This window comes from Parasteatoda tepidariorum, chromosome 2 (genome assembly GCF_043381705.1).
Source record: "Parasteatoda tepidariorum isolate YZ-2023 chromosome 2, CAS_Ptep_4.0, whole genome shotgun sequence".
Classification (NCBI taxonomy): domain Eukaryota; kingdom Metazoa; phylum Arthropoda; class Arachnida; order Araneae; family Theridiidae; genus Parasteatoda; species Parasteatoda tepidariorum.
In genome coordinates this window covers 47,455,572-47,476,322 of record NC_092205.1, presented here as the reverse complement: position 1 = coordinate 47,476,322, position 20,751 = coordinate 47,455,572, and the positions used below count along the sequence as shown (strand labels likewise).

The 20,751-nt window shown below is 29.6% G+C and overlaps 1 protein-coding gene across 1 annotated transcript in view; it reads right to left on the bottom strand.

The window, feature by feature from the left end:
- The window catches only part of LOC107446893 (uncharacterized), a 28,139-nt gene continuing 7,388 nt past the window's right edge, over window positions 1-20,751 (bottom strand). The window contains exons 3-11 of the mRNA XM_071188210.1: window positions 19,927-20,026; window positions 15,015-16,346; window positions 13,769-13,933; window positions 7,934-7,959; window positions 5,571-5,717; window positions 4,193-4,292; window positions 2,685-4,034; window positions 500-674; window positions 1-111 (exon numbers count right to left, since the gene is read on the bottom strand). Coding sequence (XP_071044311.1) covers window positions 108-111; window positions 500-674; window positions 2,685-4,034; window positions 4,193-4,292; window positions 5,571-5,717; window positions 7,934-7,959; window positions 13,769-13,933; window positions 15,015-16,346; window positions 19,927-20,008 — 3,381 coding nt within the window. The 5' untranslated portion in view covers window positions 20,009-20,026 and the 3' untranslated portion in view covers window positions 1-107. The remainder of the gene's footprint in view (window positions 112-499; window positions 675-2,684; window positions 4,035-4,192; window positions 4,293-5,570; window positions 5,718-7,933; window positions 7,960-13,768; window positions 13,934-15,014; window positions 16,347-19,926; window positions 20,027-20,751) is intronic.

Here is a 20,751-nt window from a genome sequence, read left to right as displayed (position 1 = left end):
TTTATGTAAGAATGAAATATTTAGTCAAAATCAGTGTATCTCTCTTTTTTTTTCAATTGATGAAACAAAGAGACATCCATAATCTTTTTCAATACAAAATCGTATCGTCACCTGAAATAATAAAATAACAATAAGAATAGTTATAATGATGAGCACAATCAGGGCTTGGTGCAATGTAATGATAAGCCACATTTTCCAATTAACCAGCTGAGAAGTTTTTAGTGAAAACACATTATTTCCAAGAAGACAATAAAATATTACCGTGTGTGTTATCCAATAGAAACTTCGGAAACATTGAAACTGGAAATAACACAATTGATGTTCGGAATTCGGATGAAATGATGCTCTTAATTGATGTTCGGAATTCGAATGATGTTCGGAATTGATGTTCCGGATGGAAATAATACAATTGATGACCTTAAACATTGCCTTTGCAAAAGTGTGGCTTATTATTATACTGTCCCAAGCTTTTCAAGCATTACTTATTAAGGTTTATTACTTGTCTGATGTATTCAGCTTAAATTTTCTGGAAGAACCAGCAGAGTGTCTTACATAGAGATAAATACTGTACAAGATAGCGGATGTAAGACAAATGATGGCTATCAATCTGAAAGCTGCTCTCCCGCCAAAGGAATCCATAACTAAGCCTCCAATTAAACTGGCTGTAGTTTTACCTTAAAAAATGAATTAAATTAAGTTAAAAAGAAGGCCACCTGCTTTCTTATCATCATCATAATCATTTATTTATTATTTTTAAAATTAACATTATAAAACAGTCTAACTACGAGTTATACAGAAAAACTGGTATACAAACGGCATAAAAGATGAAAACTCATTTACAAATTTATGCAATATGAACTCAAAATTCATGCTAACATATTTACAGTGAGGAGGAGAGTGTGCGAGATATATGTTTAAATTAACATTATATAACAGACTAACTACGAGTTATACGGAAAAGCTAATATACAAACGGCATAAAAGATGAAAACTCATTTACAAATTTATGCAATATGAATTCAAAATTCATGCTAACATATTTACAGTGAGGAGGAAAGTGTGCGAGATATATGTTTAAATTAACATTATATAACAGACTAACTACGAGTTATACAGAAAAACTGGTATACAAACGGCATAAAAGATGAAAACTCATTTACAAATTTATGTAATATGAATTCAAATTTCATGCTAACATATTTACAGTGAGGAGGAGAGTGTGCGAGAGATATATTTGTTGGCTGCCGGCAGGATTCGAACCAAGGACCGCTGTGGTAGTATTCGGATGCTCTAACTTTTTCTTTTAAATTAAGATAATGGTTTGGTTGTCTTCACAACAAATGAGTTATAGGCCCAATGAGATACACACAATGGATTTTATTTTTTCCCCCAATGATTTAATACTACATTTTAAAAATATTACTAAATATTTTGTTTAGTCAAAACTTAAATTGAACTGATGAGATTTGCAATAAAATGCATAAGTAAATGAAAATAAAGAAAATGGAAAAGAAGTAGCTATTTTTGAATATTTTCACTCATTTTGTCGATTTATTTGTTAAAATTTCTAACTACATATTTCATTACAAGATTATTTTCTTTTTCAACTTCATCTCTTTCTGAAGAATAATAAATAGATTTAGAAACTTGATAAATTAAAAGGGAATTGGGAAATTAATCTCAAGAAACTAAAGCGGTAAGAAATCACCTGATAAACTTCATTCGCTTCATACATTTATAAATAGGAAATAATAGTCGACATGTTTTACGAACTTCAAAAGTGAACGATTATTTTTAGAGTGCTTGAAGTACGTCGACTGTTATTTCCTATTTGTATATTTTTGAAACGAACGAAGTTTTCAATTTGGTAAAAGTGGAAACGAAAAAAAAAATATGTAGATTTTTATTCAATTACTTTTGTTTTGTTTGTGATGGGCAATTTTGATTTTTTTTATCACTTAATTTGTATTTAGATTCATGAAGTTATTTTTCCCCAATTAAATCCACAGAACGGAATTCGATCAGAATTTGTTTTCTTCTTTTTCAAAAAAGAAAGTAAAATTAAAATGTTCTAAATTTAAAATGCATCGAAACAGAGGGAGCAGACAATTTTTTTAAAAATAAATTATTACTAATTTATTTTCATTTGTTTTTATACCACCTCGCAGTAAATTGAATTAAAAAATTTTGCCTTCGAATTCTGACACTGATCGCTACGCGGCCCGACCTACAAAGCAATGCCAATCAGTATCTTAATCAATAATTTAACTTTTTGAACTGTTGTTTCAGTTTAAACTCAATTGAATAAGATAAAATTTAACTTAATATGATAAAAAATAAGATTAATTAGTTCAATATGATAAAATTCATCTGATCTCAAGATAATAAAACTTTTGAACTGTTATCATCATGTGTAGGCATTTGAACGTTGAGCGCATTTAATGAACATTTTATCGTTTTTAAATTTGTATTTTTCGGGCCATAGCTCAACTTTCTGCTTGCAACATATTTGTTGATTTGACATTAAAACATATTTCATCAGTTTCACAATGTGCCAATCATTTTCATGCAATTTTCAAATTTGTATTTGATATAAATTTTTTCTTATATGCAAAATATTATCAATGAGACATTTGTTTTTTAAATGTCGATTCTTCATTAATATACAGATAAATACCACTTACCAAAACTAAAATGCAAAGCTCCAGCCACAGCAACAACGGTTGCTCTCGTTCCGTCAAGTGCAAGTTCATGACTATGTTGCACAACAGCAACCCATAACAGGTAATATGTAAAGCCTCCAAAAGCTTCTAAAAACAGAGAGGTCCATGGATTTAGAATAAAAGAATAGCCTGCAGTTTTCATGGCGTAGCTGATGAAGGCAATGACGATCAAATGGGATGAACCAACCCTTTTAATCCACCAATTAGATGAAATTAGAAATGGCAATCCATACAAGGCACTTATAGATGGAATAAGACCAAGTAGAAGACTCGATGCATTTAACTCTTCCAAATACCAAAACAAGTATATTTTTGTAAAATTCCAAGCCGTGCCAAGGAACAGAACTACAGCAGCCAGCGACAGAATATCTGCCTTTTTCAGAAGACTAAAAGTTTGTTTCAGCATATTTTTACTCGGAGGAGTAATACATTCTCTAAGCTTATAAAGAAAAATTAAAACTAAAATTAATAATCCAATAAAAAAGTATAAAGCTGCTACGTAGTTTTTTCCACCATTTTCTTTAGTTGTTACGTTTACAATCACGCCCGCGAGTGGCGATATAAACATGTTGCCAGAAATGGCAAAAAAACGTTCGTGTCCAAATGATTTATCATATTCTTTAACCAGAGACATAGCTATGACATCAAAGCAGCGAAAAACATTCGAATATGTGGTTAGAAATAAAACATATGTCACGATATAGCCTGCGAGTAAAAAACTGTTAAATTGTTGTATTTCACAATCATCTCCTGTACAAGAGATTTGGCAGCAGGAACTTTCCATGTTTGAGCAAGTAAAATTGATAACTGATTTTGTAAGCATTGCTTGAAGATCAAAGTAACAGCTATTATTAAATTGTAAATTTATGGTTTCATTGTTAGTTGGTAATATTAGTTTACGATTCTTTTTAAGTACTTCCAAGCATGGTAAACCAGATGAATTGTAATTTTGGTCTGTAACTTTAGGGCAAGTTACAAAGCATTCCTGTAACTTGAGTTTGCAGTGATCTAGCTTTATCGGACGATAATCCCCTGCGACAGAACAATTAATGTTGATTTGTTGAGATGTGCACGAGGTATTATCAATCATTGACGGCATTAAAATCAGAGAAGTTATCAAAACAATCACAATTAAAATGTTCGTAACAAGAACTGGTTTTGATTTCCCTAATTTATCAGCTATAATTCCTGTTATAATAGTACCAATAATTTGAACAATCGGGCCAATAGTGTTCATCCATGAAAACTGGGACAGGGTGACGCCACGTTGTTTCAGTAGCACTGTGATAAATGCTACAATGAAAGAACCAGCTAAAAAAAGATAGAAAAATAAAAGGCTATGTTATGTGTCGTACAAATTGCATTTTTCAAATGTCTGAATCACAATAATAAAATCTCAATTACTTTTAATTGGTAGAATCAATTCTCATGTATGGGAATTTTATAGATATAAAAAGAAGCAAACATACCTCCGAACCAACAAAATTGAGCTAATTTTAAAGGAATCAATGGCTTGAAAATACATACTTTATGATTTTTATAAAAGTATATTGTAAAGGTTTCGTCTTTCTGAAAGAAAAAAAAAATTTTTTTTTTAAATAATTTTTGCATTTATGTAATTTTTTCCTATAAGTCATATTACTTTCATAGGAGTTTTAACCTTTTATATTAATTGAGAGATTTTAATGGTTTATAGAACTTTTTGATGTTTTAGAATATTTCGTATTTTCCAGCTTTTAGTGAATAAAAGTTTAATGTTTAAAGCTTAAGAAAAATTAATGCGTTTTGATCTTAATTTTATATGAGGTATGCAAATAATAGTTTTAAAAAAATGAGGAATTTTATATATCTATATCTATCTATCTATCTATCTATCTATCTATCTATCTATCTATCTATCTANTAACACGTTATATATATATATATATATATATATATATAACTTGTGCTTCTCAATGCCACCGTGTGGGTATATCTGAGTAAAAGACGCGGCAAATGTGATTGCTGCGTCTGCTGTTTCACTTATGTTCTCGCCATCCTTTGTTAATCTAATATATACAATCGCTTAAAGCTCCTTATAGCCCATTACTTTGAGCATTTCATACCTTTTAAATTTAAAACAAGATAGCTAAGGTTAAAGCAAAACGGAGCTATATCCCATTTCGAGTAACCTCAATGTGTCCCACATTGCTCTGCAAGCAGCCATACAAGCAACTTAGGCCTAATTAACAAATTGCTTTTAATAAAGCTCTAATCTTTCTTTCAGTTTGTTGAGGAAAAACATTCTTTTTAGCATGTGTAGAATGTCGCGTTAGTGTGTGTCTGTATGCAAATCTAATAATTAAATTATCCATACAATACGCTCACCTTAGATCAGGGCATTAAAAAAGTAATAAATCTTGAGAGCTTGTTTGTCTGTGACTCCTCAAGCAATATTCCATTTAGAAATGAACACCAGAAACGTTATAAGCAATTTACAGTAATGATTTACAGATTGCAGTAATCTTTAGCTAGGATTATCGAAAATTTCATTTTGCAGACCCTTTCCTTCAAATAGCAGTAGAAACTTCATAATCGTAAGAACAACACTGAAGTCCATTACTGTCCATTACAGTAAGTAGCTCAGAAGCTTTTATAGTATAAATTAAGAAAATGGTTAATTTTTCGTGATAAATCTTTTATTGTTATGAATATTAAAATGCTTATGTAAATGTTATGTTTGTTTTAATAATGTTATTTTAATGTTTATTTTAATAAATGTAATGTTATGTTTTATGATGCATATTAACTTTTAGTTAAAGCACTCAAATAAGTAATGTTTAAAATATTAAAATAAAAAGTATTTACTTTGTTATTTTTATTATTTATTGCAGGAAACTTCGGAGAATCTGGAGAATCTGTATAATAAAATGACTTTTTTATATCAGTCGTCAGAGTGTATATCCTATTTTCATCAGTTTCAGTTGAAGACTTTTCATTATCATGCATTTCACCCTGAAAAATGAAATTAATTTGAAATATGAAGCAGATCTAGTATTTGATATTTTGCTATTTATTGGCTTTTTGTTACATTTTTTTTTGATAAAATATCTTCAAGAAAATTTATCATGCATTTTTATATTTTCATTTAAATTTTGATACTCGGAAATATTTTCTAAAAATTTAGTGATTAATATTTGCTTGCAAAATAAAGTTAACCTGACAATTTCGGGTTCATTAATCAAGTGAGAGATTAGGTATGCAAAACATTTGATAATTAAAACATAAGAAGCTAACATGAATTAACATAGCCATTTGAGAAAAAAAAATTACAATATGCATATTAATACTGGGTAAAATTTGCAAATATTCTCGCATTAAATTGTTGAAGAATGACATTTTTAAAACTTAAAAGTTATGAAGAAAGAATTAATTTTAAAAAACAGGAATTCTTCAAATGAAATTTGTTTTCATAAATTTATATATAAAACAAATAGATAAAAAAATAACGTAAGTAATTGTACCCAATGTGAAAATTTGAATGCAATCTATATATATATTTCTCTTACACGGCACCAAACACGGCACAACTTTATGTTGGCCTGTCAAGAGTCAAGTCATTTGACGCCTTTCAGTAATTGCTCCAAGATGCCAAATCTATAATTGTGTTTTCAAAGTAATTCTAAATGCTTAGTGTTAATTTCTTAGAGCTTTGTACAAAAAAATGTTTTTTGGAAAAAATTTTATTGCTTATTTTGTTCTAAAATGTTATGTACTTTATCACAAATGTTAATTAATATAGAAATTGATGCTGATCACCAAAAAATATTTCATTTGGCGATAAAACAAATTTTTGTGTTCTTGAAAATGAAAGACTTTTTGAGGGTTTGAGGGTTATTATCTCACAAGGAAAAGTTAGGGTTTAAAGTTTATATTTTTAAATTATAATTTTTTTTCTAAAACTTTCAGAATTTCTAGCATTATCTAATTTATTATACACATTTAATTGAATTTAGGTGAGTAACTGCAATATTTGATAATTTATTTTGCTAATATGTTTCTCATTTAGATAATATTTTGATTTTTTCACCATGTACAATCTAAATAGCTAATATACTTTTTTAAAAGCCAATAAGAACATTGATAGAATTCTTCTACATAAGTACAATACTACGTCTTTGATGATAATATACTATGTCTTTGTGCTAGAACATTGTGTTCCTTGGCGGGCGAGCGCAGCGAGCCATAACCACATAGGATTGCGTAGCAATTCTCGGGGGTTGGCGAGCGTCAGCGAGCAGGGGGCGGAGCCTCCTAGTAAAATATAAATGATTTATTTATTTATTAATGCTAGCGTAACAACAGAGGTTTGTAAATATGCTGTTATGAATTTCTGTCTGACCAACAGAGGGCGCTGCATTTTTTACAAATTATGATTATGTATCACTTGTATAGCAGTCAACGAATCAGTATGGAATGGAAGGCTACACTATAAAAATTCAGGATCAAATTACGGCAAAAAGTACCGGTACTCAGGATGCCTGCACTTTTTACCGTAAAATCAATTTATTTTTACTGACACATGTTATTAAAAAATCTGATATACAGTAATTATGTAATATAATTACGTAAATATGTAACGTAATGCATATTTACGTAAATAAGTAATTTTTATAGAAATATTTACCGTAAAATCACTGAATCACTCCATTAAAAAAATATTACAGTAAAAATTACGGTATAATATTTCACACACACACAAAAAAAAGTATTTCACGGTACATCAGATCATTTTCCGAGTAACATGCTCCTATAAAAATGGATTTTAAGGTTTAAAAAGTACCGGTACCCTGAGTGCTGGTACTTTATACCGTAATTTGAACCAGTATTTTTACACTGTAGGCAAGCATAATAATATTTAACGATTATATCTCATTATAATTGTCTGTTTTATTGTCTATATTTATTAAATTTAATTGCTATTAAATTGTGGCCTTTTTAAACATAGCACCATTCTTCACTGAATAATTTTGCAATGCATGCTTTTTCAAATTATACTGTAAATCTGTTTATAAGGTTGAAGTTGTAGTGAATATGTTGTAAAGAATAGCAATTGAACAATATGTATTGTACAATTTGTAGTGTTAATGTTGTAGGGAAGTTAAAGTTACATTTAATTGATGTTGCAAATTTTTTTAAGTTGAGTATTGTAGATAAAATGCTTGCTTTACTGTATTTTCTTCTAAAACATTTAAGACTTCAAACAAATAAATAACTATTAGTAACAATTTTTTAAAAAATACTGCATGAATTCTACAAGAAATCAAATTTGTAAATAATATAGAATTAATGCGTTAAAATTTAACAATAACTAGAGCATTAAAAATTTTAAGAAATATTTCATTTTCAAAAAGGTTACATGTTAAAGAGGCATTTCATATGCATATTTTAAAGGCAAAACTCATTGTTACAAGAAATTATAACATTCAAAGTTTTTGAGAAACATGGCAATTTAGAAATAAAAAATTACTTTCAGATAGACAAGTTATCCTAGGTTTTCGAGTAAAATTCATACACTATCAAAAATTCCAGTATAAAGTACCAGCACTCTTTGTGCATCATCTGTAAACTCTACTTTTACCGTAAAATCCGTTTTTAACGTAAAATATTATACCGTAATTTTTACAGTATTTATTTGCTTAGAGTGACTCAATAATTTTACGGTTATAATTACTGCTAAAACTGCAATATATCAGATTTTTGTACCGTAGCATGTTCCTTAAAAATTCACTTTATGTAAAAAATACTGGCATCCTGAGTGCTGGTACTCATCATGTTAATTTATGTAGGTATAAGCATTGCAAGACAATCGTAGAAGACCGAGGTTATATGAAATGTTTTGTACACAATTATTGGAATCAGGAAAATAATAAAGAAAAATCCCACATTATCTTATCCCGTTAATGCCAAACCATAAGAAGTGGTCTACGTATAAGAAAAAGGCCCATATGAAAAAAAGTGCCAGTACATGGGACATTTTGAAAAACTTGTACATATTATGCCCCATTACTTAAAGTAATTTTAATTATTGAAATAAAATTACAAATAGCATTTCTAAGCATTCAAATTAATTTACTATGTGTTTTTAATAAAAGAAATTAGTTCTTTAAGAATAACGTTTAATACATTTTTACTACGTCAAGTGCAGCTAAATGGTTTCTAGAACCGTAAAGGTAAAAAATGTTCTTTACCGTAAACTTTACGGTTAATCGGATGGCCAGACTGCTGCCGGTTATTTTACCATAATTTAAGAATGGAAATTCAAACAGTGTACCTTTCCTGACTATTTATATCTATCTGACCATATTATATCAACCATTTATTAAGTTTTACTTCCCTAAATAATTTAATAAAAAAGCAATTTTATAGATTTTCTGAGTAAATTTAACTAGAGTGTAAGTCTTTTACTGTTTCAGTTAACTTTATTTTATTTTATTTTAATTAAACACTTTTTTTTTATTTGAACACTTTGTTCAAATCAAAGAGTGCACTGCTGTTTTACATTTATGGACAAGAAAATTCTAATTTCAGCTGTAATTTTTATAAATAGTAATTCGAATATTTAGTTTTTAAAGAAAATAGTGTCTCCTTTTGAAAATGACACATATATATGTTTATACTAAGTAGATATTTCTTTCTGTCACTTATCCCTTTAGATTTAAAATAGCAATGTGCTTCAACTTCAGATCCAAGTATAACTTTATATAATTAATACATTAGAACAGACAAAACCTTATAGATTCTGTAAAATAAATCGTAAACTAGAACATTTAAAAAAAACAATGTTTTTTCTTATAATTTTTTTTTGAAGAAAAAGAAATATATTTTTAAAAGGTTGATAGACAAAAATGGATTAGACAATTTATGATATTAGATATAAGAGAAATATTTGAATCATATTACATAAAAATCAAACTTTATAATGACTTTACGCTTGTGTGTTAACAGTAAAAAATATTTTATGATATTATAATAAATAATAAAATATAAATAATATATAAAAAAATTTTTACTGCTTTTTACTGTAAAATTTTTTTATTTCTACTCAAATTGTAAAAGGAATAAATTTTTATTTAAAACATAACATCAAATGCAAAAGTCACATTAAAAAAATACTTAGTTCGAAATGTACAATTTAACATAAAAGTTTATTGATTTCGACGAAAAAATAAAGTTTTATTGATTCATCTAATGATAAAAGTCGTATTTAAAATAATTGAATATGTTTTTTTCCCTTTAAAACAGAGAAAACTCATTGTTAATAATATAGAGTAATAAATTAACTGAATTATTGAAAAATGGTAATTTTATATGTTAGATTAATAATTACCCAACAAGATAATATTTTTATTGCAAAATTATATTCACAACAAGCTTATTTCATGCAAGTGCGAATTAAACGAAGTAATAAATTAATTTATACCGAATTTTTAGTATCACGTCAAGCGTGAAAGGCTAATACCATAAAAAAACGCTTAATAACAATTATTGGAATATTTTATATATGAGAAAAAAAAGTCTGTTTTCTTAAGAAAAATAGATTAACAATCAAAACAAGTCATAGCTATTAAAATTATCGGTAATTTTAACAAAAGTTTAACTTTTTAGCAGTTTAACATTATGCATTATAAGTAAAATTCATTAAAAGTAAGAAAAATCTTATATTAAAATTTGATACAAAAATTCATTTTTTGAAAACAAACTTCATCAATTATAACGTAACATCCAATGCAAAACCCATGCTAAAAATTACATGATTCAAAATATTTAGTTTTATAAAAGTTTTATTGCTTTAGAACATTATCATTATTATAATTTTGTTCATCGAGTGATCTAAAATATATAAGTTGCATTTTCAAAACTGATATTTTTTTTATAAAATAAAGTAAAATATTAAAATATAATAAAAGAGAATATTAATTTTATACCCTATTCCAAAATCTACGACTGCTTTCAACTTCCGCATATGAACATCTGCTCTTTCTGCTCTACGTATGCAAACAATCGAAAGAGGAAGACAATAGTTTGTGTTCGTAAATAATGTGAACGAAATCTAAATATTCTATTCATAATAATAGAATTGTGTGGAATAATGACTGCGAATTCAAAACATTGCAACATCATGTTAAATATAATTATTTAAAAGTATTAATATGATACAAAAAGTTATGTAATCCATTAAGCAAGGAGCTGTTAAAGAGATGTGGAAAGTGCTTTAATTTTTTATTTCGCGCTTTAATTGCTTTTTTGTGTGGTGTTTTTATGGAACATCAAAACAAATGTCGAAGTAAAGTTTTGTTTGACAATGAATGACATGTCGAAATGTTATGGTACAATCGTTTACATAAAACATTCTGTTGTTAATATTTGTATTTTGTATTATATACTTCTTTATTATTGTTTTAATAGCACAAATATCTCTTGGAGACATTGAGGGAAAGATATTTCGATTTTTTATCAATACGTTTTATTTAACCTTAAATTTATATAAAAAATATATCTATATACATAAAAATAATTTATGTAAAAAACAAGTTTTTATGAAAAAAAAATATGTTTATATAAAGTGATTAATAAAAATAACTTATTTGTATATATTTTTTTTTATTTAATTAGTTTCAGCTTTCACAAATCTTAATTTGACTTGCAATCTCAATCACAAAATTTTAATTTGACTAGAAGTCATTGTTATGTCGTAAGTGATCTGCTAGTTTCGGGCCAATTTTTTTTCTTCTGTTTGTTTTTGATATCTTATTTCATAGCGCTAATCTCAGAAATGTTTCAATGAAAATACGAGATGCATAGCTCTTTTCAGCAAAAAGAAAAAAGTTATTAGAATCCATTACTAATCAAAATCCTTAGTTTTTATTGACTGTTTCATGAAAGTCGATTATGCTCTTAATAATTTTAAGCACTGTACAGATAGCTCAAAAATCATAAAAGTTCTACCCAGGGGCAACCTCTTTAGTACCCTATTCTCGAAAGAGGTAAAAAATTGCATTACCTCGCTCATATGGTTTCGACTAAAGCAAAAAGGAGATAAATTGGAATATTGCTGTCTAGACAAATGAGGGATTTTTTCCAAAGTTATTCTTTATTGTGAATGGAATAAAAATAAGCATGATAGATAATAGTTAAAAAGTTATAATTCTTTTATGTTCAAAAAGTGATATGTTTGACTTGTTCGATACAGACATTTGATATTTCTATTTAGGCAAATTAGGGATAGTTTTCTATTCATTATTTTACCCTAAATCAAGTGAAATAAACCTATGATCCAACTACCAATTAGGATATTTTACGTCCGCACTGTGGTTGGTATGAGCCGGAGGCAGAATTCGTATAAACCAGCCACCGCTGGAATTCGAACCTGGATCTTCTATCCCCTGAGTCACCGTGGCACAGACAGAAAGTTTCTCTTCGCAACAATTTCGTAATCTTGCAATCTCTCTTCTACTCTATAAATATTTAAGTTCTTAACTCTGTCCAATCTTTTTATTTCTTGTTATAAGGATGGTACTTCGCAGTTGGGGGATTTTTCACTGTTTAAAATACTTATGTCTTTTGAATATCAAGTTACGACCAAATTTTAATTGACTATTTTGAAGAAAAGAAAGTATTGAAAAAGAAACAGTTTTTTTCGCAACATGAACAGAAATTTCATAAAAAAGGATTTACATGACAAGATCAATAATATTACACGCCCTTCCGATGGCAGTCTTAAAACAATTTAAATTAAAAGTATTTGAATAGTTTATTTCGAATAGTTGTGTACAAGTTCTTATAGTCTGTATATCGTTTATGATCAACTTTGCTTCAGATGATAGCATTTGGTTCAAAGTTCCTGTCTTCATATTTATCTGAAAAAAATTAAAAAAAGAAAATACTTTAAAAATTACAAAAAAATGTTACGTTTATAATTTTTATAAATATAATGAGCCCTAGAAAATTTATGCAAAAATATATGATATATATTACGCAATGTTTAGGCATCAAAACCTTTAATTTAAAAGTTTCCGTTTTAAATTATTTCGTTGTCTCTAAAAAACTTTTATTTTTCCTTCTCTTTTTTCAAGGGAATTATTTTTTGTTCAAGGATTATCCAAAAAAGCCACGTGAATAACAATTATTTAATAAAAAAAAAAAAAAAAANAAAAAAAAAAAAAAAAAAAAAAAAAAAAAAAAAAAAAAAAAAAAAATTGGTAACTGGTATTAAAAATGAGTTTTTATTTATTCATTTATTTTTTCGAAAGCAGAAATATTCAGCGGGTAAGTAGGAGCGAGGTGGGCTAAAATAGACGTATTGAATAGCTTTTCTATTTATAGGTCAAATTTCTTTTTTGAGATATTGTTGATTGGCAACACTGATGCACAGAACGCAAAAAAAGACTACTTTGAATAACTTTCGATCTAATAATCGGATCTATAACCTAATTGTAATGGTTCGAGGTGATCTGAAATATGCTAATTAACTAGAGCTGACAACGTTCCAAAATAAGACGCAACAACGTACTTTCTCTAAATAAACACACCTTTTACTTATGCTGGATTAGACCAAAGTATAGAGAGTAGCTTGGAAATATGAATTGTAAGATATGACATTTCTTTGAATCATTTTAAAGAACATAATTTTATCTGGCAAAATACAAAAAATGAGTGAAATCGGTCGAATAGTTCCTGAGAAATCGAACTTCAAGTGTACGACTTTGTTTTAATTAAGAGTTCTTGGAAATTAAATTCAGTGGGACTGATTTCGTCTTTTGTTATCAAATACGCAGGCTTTAGATGAATGAATCCCTTTTTCTCTCTTTTCTATATCATTGAATGGTCATGATTTAAAATCAATTTTAATCATAAGGTCTGCTATCAGTTTACTTTAACTGTAACTTCTCTGCTTAATATAAAGAATAATCATTATGTAACGGGAGTGCTTTCCAGGGTTAATGACTAGCTACCGATTCAAATGAGAGTTCTTAACTTTTAAATAGCAGCGTAAGTTTATTTACCTTTCTGTGATAAAGTAAACCTCTTTAGATACACATGCCTTGAATAGAGATAAATTGAGTAGCAGATGGCGCAAACGAAACAGATTCCAGCGATGACACGGAAAGCAACTGGTCCACCATGCTTGTTCATCACCACTCCAGCAATCAAGCTTCCCGAAGTCTTACCTGGAATGGAAAATTCAAAATCGTACACTGGTTAAGAATTCCAAATTTTGAACTGAGTTCTAACGATATTGCAATACACAAAATTGGCGAAGGTTGATTTATTTAAGCAGAAATTTATAAAAATGTAACAAATTCGCCATCTGCTTCATTTTTTGAAGCGTAAAACAGTAAGATTTCAATGAAAATTTAGCATAATAGTGAATAATAAATTCGAAGCTTGAAGAAAAAGGTTTCGGGGTTGTTTAGAAAAATCTAGAAAATTGGCATGTTCTAATGCTGCCAAATGGCGATGCGTTAGCTATCCGTGGTTCTAATTGGCGATTAATTTAGAATTTTGGATGGAAAGGTAAAACAAAAATGGAAAGGTAAAAATATAACGAGTGAGAAAGGATCGTTAGAGTAGAGGTACTTGATTAAATAAGTTCTATATGTATATATATTATTTAAAAATAGTTAATGTTTTGACACAACAGTTGTAAAATTTTGAAAAATTTGAAAATATATTGATTTTTACAATACAAAATGATTTCTTTTAATTAATTATTTGTTAAATATCATTTTTCACACATTGTATTCCAGTTTTAAGAACAATACCAAAAAGTATAAATATACTCGTAAATTTTGAACAGATGAAGAAGTTTTCATTTTAAATTCATTCTGAAGTTTTCATTGTAAATGTATGCGACTCATGTCCTGTGATTTGCGCATTATTACATAGGAAAAAGGTGAGTGATATTTTATAATATTAATAGTTATAGTAGATTTCAAGCTGTTATTTTTATTAAGACCCGATGACGAAAAGACATAAAGGAAACCATTAATATGCTTTTAGCTCATTATCTTAAATAGAATTTAGTCAGTTAATTCAGTTTAAAAGCTAGGTATTTATGACTAAATAACTTGAAATATTAATTAAGAGCATATTATTAAGAGTGAAAGATGAAAATTATCTGCATACTGTACTTATGGGAAATCTATATATTACAAGGCAATTAAGAAAATATTTGCTCTATAGCAGGGTATGAAATTGTTGAATTGAAATTCTAATACATTATTGGAAATTTTACATAGTTATAGTTACCTATGTGATAATGAATAGATCCAGCACTGGCTATTACAGTGGCTACCAGCCCTTCAGGAGCTAATTCATGACTTCTTAGGACTACAGCAACCCACAAGAGATGGTAAGTTACAATATTACACGCTTCTAATGCTAATGATATCCAAGTGTTTACTAAAAATGAATACCCAAGTGCATAGATGATATATCCTAGAAGGCCCAGCACAAAGAAGTTTGTTGTTCCAATTTTTCTCATCCACCAATCAGAAGTTAGAAGAAAGGGTAAGCCGTATAAAGCACTTATAGCGGGTATTAGCCCTATAAGAATAGTTGGTGCTTGCATTTCTTCTAAATACCAAAATAAAAACTTTTTAGTAAATGTCCAGCATGTCCCAAGAACAAATACTACCAAAGCGAAGGTTAGTACGTCTGGGTTTTTCAACAGAATTAACGCTTTTTTCATCATTTGTTTTCCTGGTGGTTTGATACGAACATCCAATTTATAAACAACAAGAAGAGCAAATATATTCAAGGCAATAAAAAAGTATAAAGCAGTGGCATAGTTTTTCTCTTCTTCGAGAGTAGTGGTGATTTTGACTAGATACCCTGCTATCGGTGATATAATCATATTGCCAGCTATTGAAAAGAAACGTTCTTTTCCGTAATTGGAATCATGCTCGGTTACCAAATACATTGCTGTAACATCCAAAATGCGGTACGAGTTTGAATATACCACCATCAAACATACATAAAACATCATTGCTACTTTGCTTAATATACTTCTTTGGTTTTCATCGTAGCAAATTTTGGAGGATTTTACCTCACACTCAACATTACAATTCACGTCGTTTAAATTGCACTGACACATCGATAAATTACTAAAAGCGCAAATATTAGTGATTTGAATAGTTTCGTTCGCTTGGTATTCCAGAAAAAGTGGTGAAATATCCGAAGATTTAGCCATTTTGTTGCGTTCTCTGCACGTGTTTGTAAAATTAGTTAAACAGTTAGTGTTACACGCATTCATTCCTTTCAATGTTTCTCCGCAGTTTGAATTAGTAGCATTTGAAAGTTGCAGAAGAGAATCGCATTCGATATTTAAAGTTCGATCTTCGCAGTCGGTGTGTTTTGGTCGAGGCACTGAAAGAATGCAAGCAACCATAGCAATAGTAAGTACTAGATTAGCTACTAGTACTGGCTTCGAGCGTCCTATTTTGTCTGCTACGATTCCAGATAGCAAAGTTCCACCAACTTGAAAGATTGGTCCTACAAAATAGGAAGTAGACAATTCGGTAAGTGTCACACCACGTTGCTTGAAATAGACTGTTATAAAGGGTGTAAGAAATGATCCGGCTGAAATGAGAAAATAGTAATTAGTAACTTTTAATAACTTCAAATTCTAATATTATTTTTCATCATTTTCTATTCTTAGGATTTAACATTTCCTTGAAGTTGATAAAGCAACACAATTTTTTTTATTATTATTATTTTTTTTATTTGACTTCGAACATTCGACAATATATTCTTAAATACTTAAAATTTATGTTATGACAATGAGCATCACATATGCAATTAATTCGAATAATTTTTAATTGGTGTTTTTCAAATAATATTAGTAGACCGTATAATATTTTCAATGAAGCAAATAAAGAAAACTAGAACTGTGTAAAATGTTCCATGTGTAAGTGTTCCATAATGTTGAATTAAAATATTGAGACTGTAATATTTATTAATCATTATTTCTTAGTGTAATTTCCAAATTAAGAGTTTCAAAACTTAAAGCAGTGTTTTATTATAAAGTAATCCAATATTACTACATTATTATGCTATATTTATAATAAACGTATTTAAAAGCATACGCAATTTATTAATTGTTTTACAATCATTAAACAGTTAAAAATTTACTTTGCATTTTGAAATGAATAAATGTTTCTAATTTTAATAGAATTTTTCCTTGCAGATAAGATATTTAAATTTTAATTTTTTATAATTTATTTCCTTTTATTTGCATTTGGTTTAGTGCAGAGAAAATTTTATTTCCTTTAAACCCTAGAAACAGCATTTGTTTTTGAATTAACTTTTTTTCAAGATTCAAAAATTACATAACAAGGATGTCATTCCAGAGCATCATTTCGGCTGTCATTTTTATTTGCGAATTTTAAACATCTTAGTTGCAACACTTAGCCTCTTACAAAAGGTGCATTCGATGCTATTCATTAATCCCCGGTGGCTCAGGGGATACAACGTTCGCCACCCAATGACGTGACGCTGGTTCGAATTTCAGATGCCACTAGTTGATACAAATTCTGCTCCCGACTCGCACCAACCGCAGTACTGAAGGGAAATATCCTCAGTGGTAGACGGATCGTGGATTAGAATCCCCTTACCATCGGGCTAAATGTGGAAGATTTTCATACTTTTCCTCTCCATGTAACGCAAATGCAGGTTAGTTCCATCGAAAAATCCTCCACGAAAGTTAGTTCGTCCAAATATTTAATCCGTGGTCTTCTGGATTGGGTATAAAATTACAAGGCTAAGGAGTTGAACATTGACAGTTGTAAACTTAGAATTGGGTCGACTGTTCAACACCGGTTATAAAATAAAATACTATTCCTTTAGAAACAGATTCAATATATAAATTATTTCATGTAATTTTTTTCACACAGAAAAACAAAATGAAAATTTCTTTTTTTCCACATCAATATATCTTCCACAAGCATAAATCCGTCAAAATGGAATTGTCAAAAGATAATAATTTGATATAGTAGGATTACACTGAGTACTCTGTAAAAGGGGCGTACGCAAGGGAGGGGTTTAGGGGTTTAAACACCCCCCTTGAGCTCAGACAAAATGGCAAAAATAGAAATTTTAGTAGAAATTAAGCGGGCTATTATTTTTTAAGACTATATATTTTTATTTGCCTTATGCCTACTTTTTTTTCTCACGGTATTTCTCACTGAAAAAGCATTTACTATAATAGAGTTGTACTTTTGAAACCAAATTCGCGAGATACTGTTACGTGCTATTTCCTTTCTGTCCTGCCAGTCGCGATAGTTTTCGAGATAGGCAGTCATTCGCGAGGTCTTTACGCGATGATTCTGGAATCCTAGACGTTCTGTCGTGTTTGAGACAATTCGAGAATTTTGAAGATGCGGTGAAAAATTATATAAAAGGGGGAACGGAGTACAGTGGAGTTAGTTAGTCAGACTAAGAGTTATCACTGCCGCTTGTCTTTCGGAGCTCGTCGCTAAATCTGTTTCGTTTTGTCTTAACAAAAAGTTAATTCAATCGCCGAACCCGTCGTCGCCACTATTTTGACTAGTGAAGAAATCAATAACAATACCATTGGAGATACTGTGCTCGTTGAAGTTATTTATTCCCGCTCGAAACTTTGAGATCGTAGCATAGCGGATATTTCTATGCCAATAAATATATGTATATATTTGCTGTTCTTGGATCTTTAGGTTGCCAAAACGCAAGAATTTAACAATTTTTAATCATTCTGAAAAAAAAATCACGACCTGAAGTGAGTGATGTAACAGCATCTGGTACCAATGTAAGTTTTTCTATTGAACAGAAATGTTATACTTCCGTTGAAGAAAACGTTTCTAGCATAACAAAATCTGATGAATGTGAAAGTGGCCCTCAAAGTGTTACTTCCCACCCATATGACATTGGACTTTTTTCAGAAGATATTACATGCGAGAAGATATTACACTATGTTCTTAAACTTAAAAAATCAAATCAAGATTTAACTACACAATGCTGTCTAAATAAAAGTCAAAATTGTTAGCTGTCTAAATTAGGGAAATAATAGTGCTTTATTACATACTCGAATTTCTTTTAGTAATTTCAGAAAATTATGAACTCCCCCCTTGAAAAAATTCTGCGTACGCCACTGCTCTGTAATATTTGTGGAATTTCAATATTAGATTTCAAGTTATTCTAAGAAATAGGGTGAATCAAGTATGTTTGTAAGGAGTTCAATATTTTATTGAAACGAAACCAATGTTGTTGTTGTTGTCTTGTCCAGTAGTGCAAGGAAAATTAAATTTGTCCAAAAGTATCTAAAACAGCTTTGGCCTCATCAATAATCTCTATGGAATAGAGGAGTGTTGAGCAGAGGAGCTCACTCGGTGGAGCCTGTAACCCCTAGAGGGAGCGCCCCCCGGTGGCGGATCGGTGAATGCCTCCATTGGTTTCCTTTGAGTGGTAGAAAGGAAATAAAATACCTTCCGTGGACCAACAGGCAGAAGTCCAACTTCTTAGGAAGCTCTGGCAATCCTCTTCCATGAGTAGTAGTGCAATTGAAACCAATATTTAAAGGAAAAGCCGATCGGCCTGTGTAGGGGCCAGAAAACTGGCCTTGCATCAGAAAGGTTCTGGGTTCGAATCCCAGGCAAGGCATGGATGTTTTTTCCTTCTCTCTACTATCTGTCCTTACTATGAGAGCAAAGTTGGCCCCCCTAATATGGTGTCCCTGAAAGAGTGGCCAACAAATTTGCCCTTTAGATGCGTGTATGAAGAAAGGTCATTCTCCAGGTGGGCATTGGAGAGAAAAAATATTTAAGTGAAAAATATACAAACCAATCAATGTTAGTTTAATAAGAACAAAGGAGGATATGAAATGATCTAAAACCAGTTTGTCCTGGGATGGAACATTAGACTGATCTTAACGAAGGGAGAAAAAAATCAAACTGCTTAAATAAAACCGCTTTTTGATACCTTTGTTACTGATTTTAATCCCTCATTCGTTATTCCGGATCCCAATAATTGCTCCCCTTATTTTGTGACCCCTTATATGCATAGACTATGCTTTACTTTATTATCTACAATGAGTTTCAAAAATACATCTTAATGGCGGTTATTACGGAACACCTGCATACAATACTATTTGCATACGTATTAAAATTTATTACTAGAATTGTTTTACCTCCATAATAACAGAATAGTACTATCTTCAAGGGAATGAGTGGTTTTTTCACTGATATCTTGTATCCCTTGCAGAAACTCATGGTATATTCGAGATTATCCTGTAACAAAAATACTTATTAATCTACAATAATTAGAGGAAAAGTTGGTGTGAGGGTGAATCAATCTGTGTGTCTGTAATTGTTTTTTCCTAGGGTCCTTAAATTTGGACAGCAATTTTTGTTCTCTACCCTAAAAATCTTTCAAAATTGAGTTATGTACAGTACGTAAAAAAACTAAACTGACTCTTCAGAATAACTTTTGATCGGGTGCAAAAGTCGATTTTTTAAAATTCGGTATGCTAGGAGCTATTCATCCGATTTCCCTCAAATTTTGTATTTTTCCAAGTAAAATTACATACTTTATAATGATGTAAAATATTTTTCGACTATTATTTAATAAAACATAAAAAATATTTGTTAAAAGTTATTTTTTTTATGTAACTATCCTTGGATAAATGTGTTTTATAATTGCTTGCAGAAATTTTTCAATTTGCTTCAAAAGTTCTCGAGATATGACAAAATACGCAAAAAATTAAACTAAAAATAAGGGGTTCAAATTTTGAATCACTCTCCTGAAGTATTGGGATCATAGTTCCCAGCAGGGCTCGAAAAAACTCAGAAATTTTACCCGTCCCCGAGGACGGCTTGTCCAACAATGTACCCGTCCTCCTTTGAAACTAACCCGTCGCTTCTAAATAAATAAAAATATAATTTTCTCTTATTTATTACAAACATTTATATAAATTGCACAATGAATTAGTAGTTACTAGGATTACAAATACTAG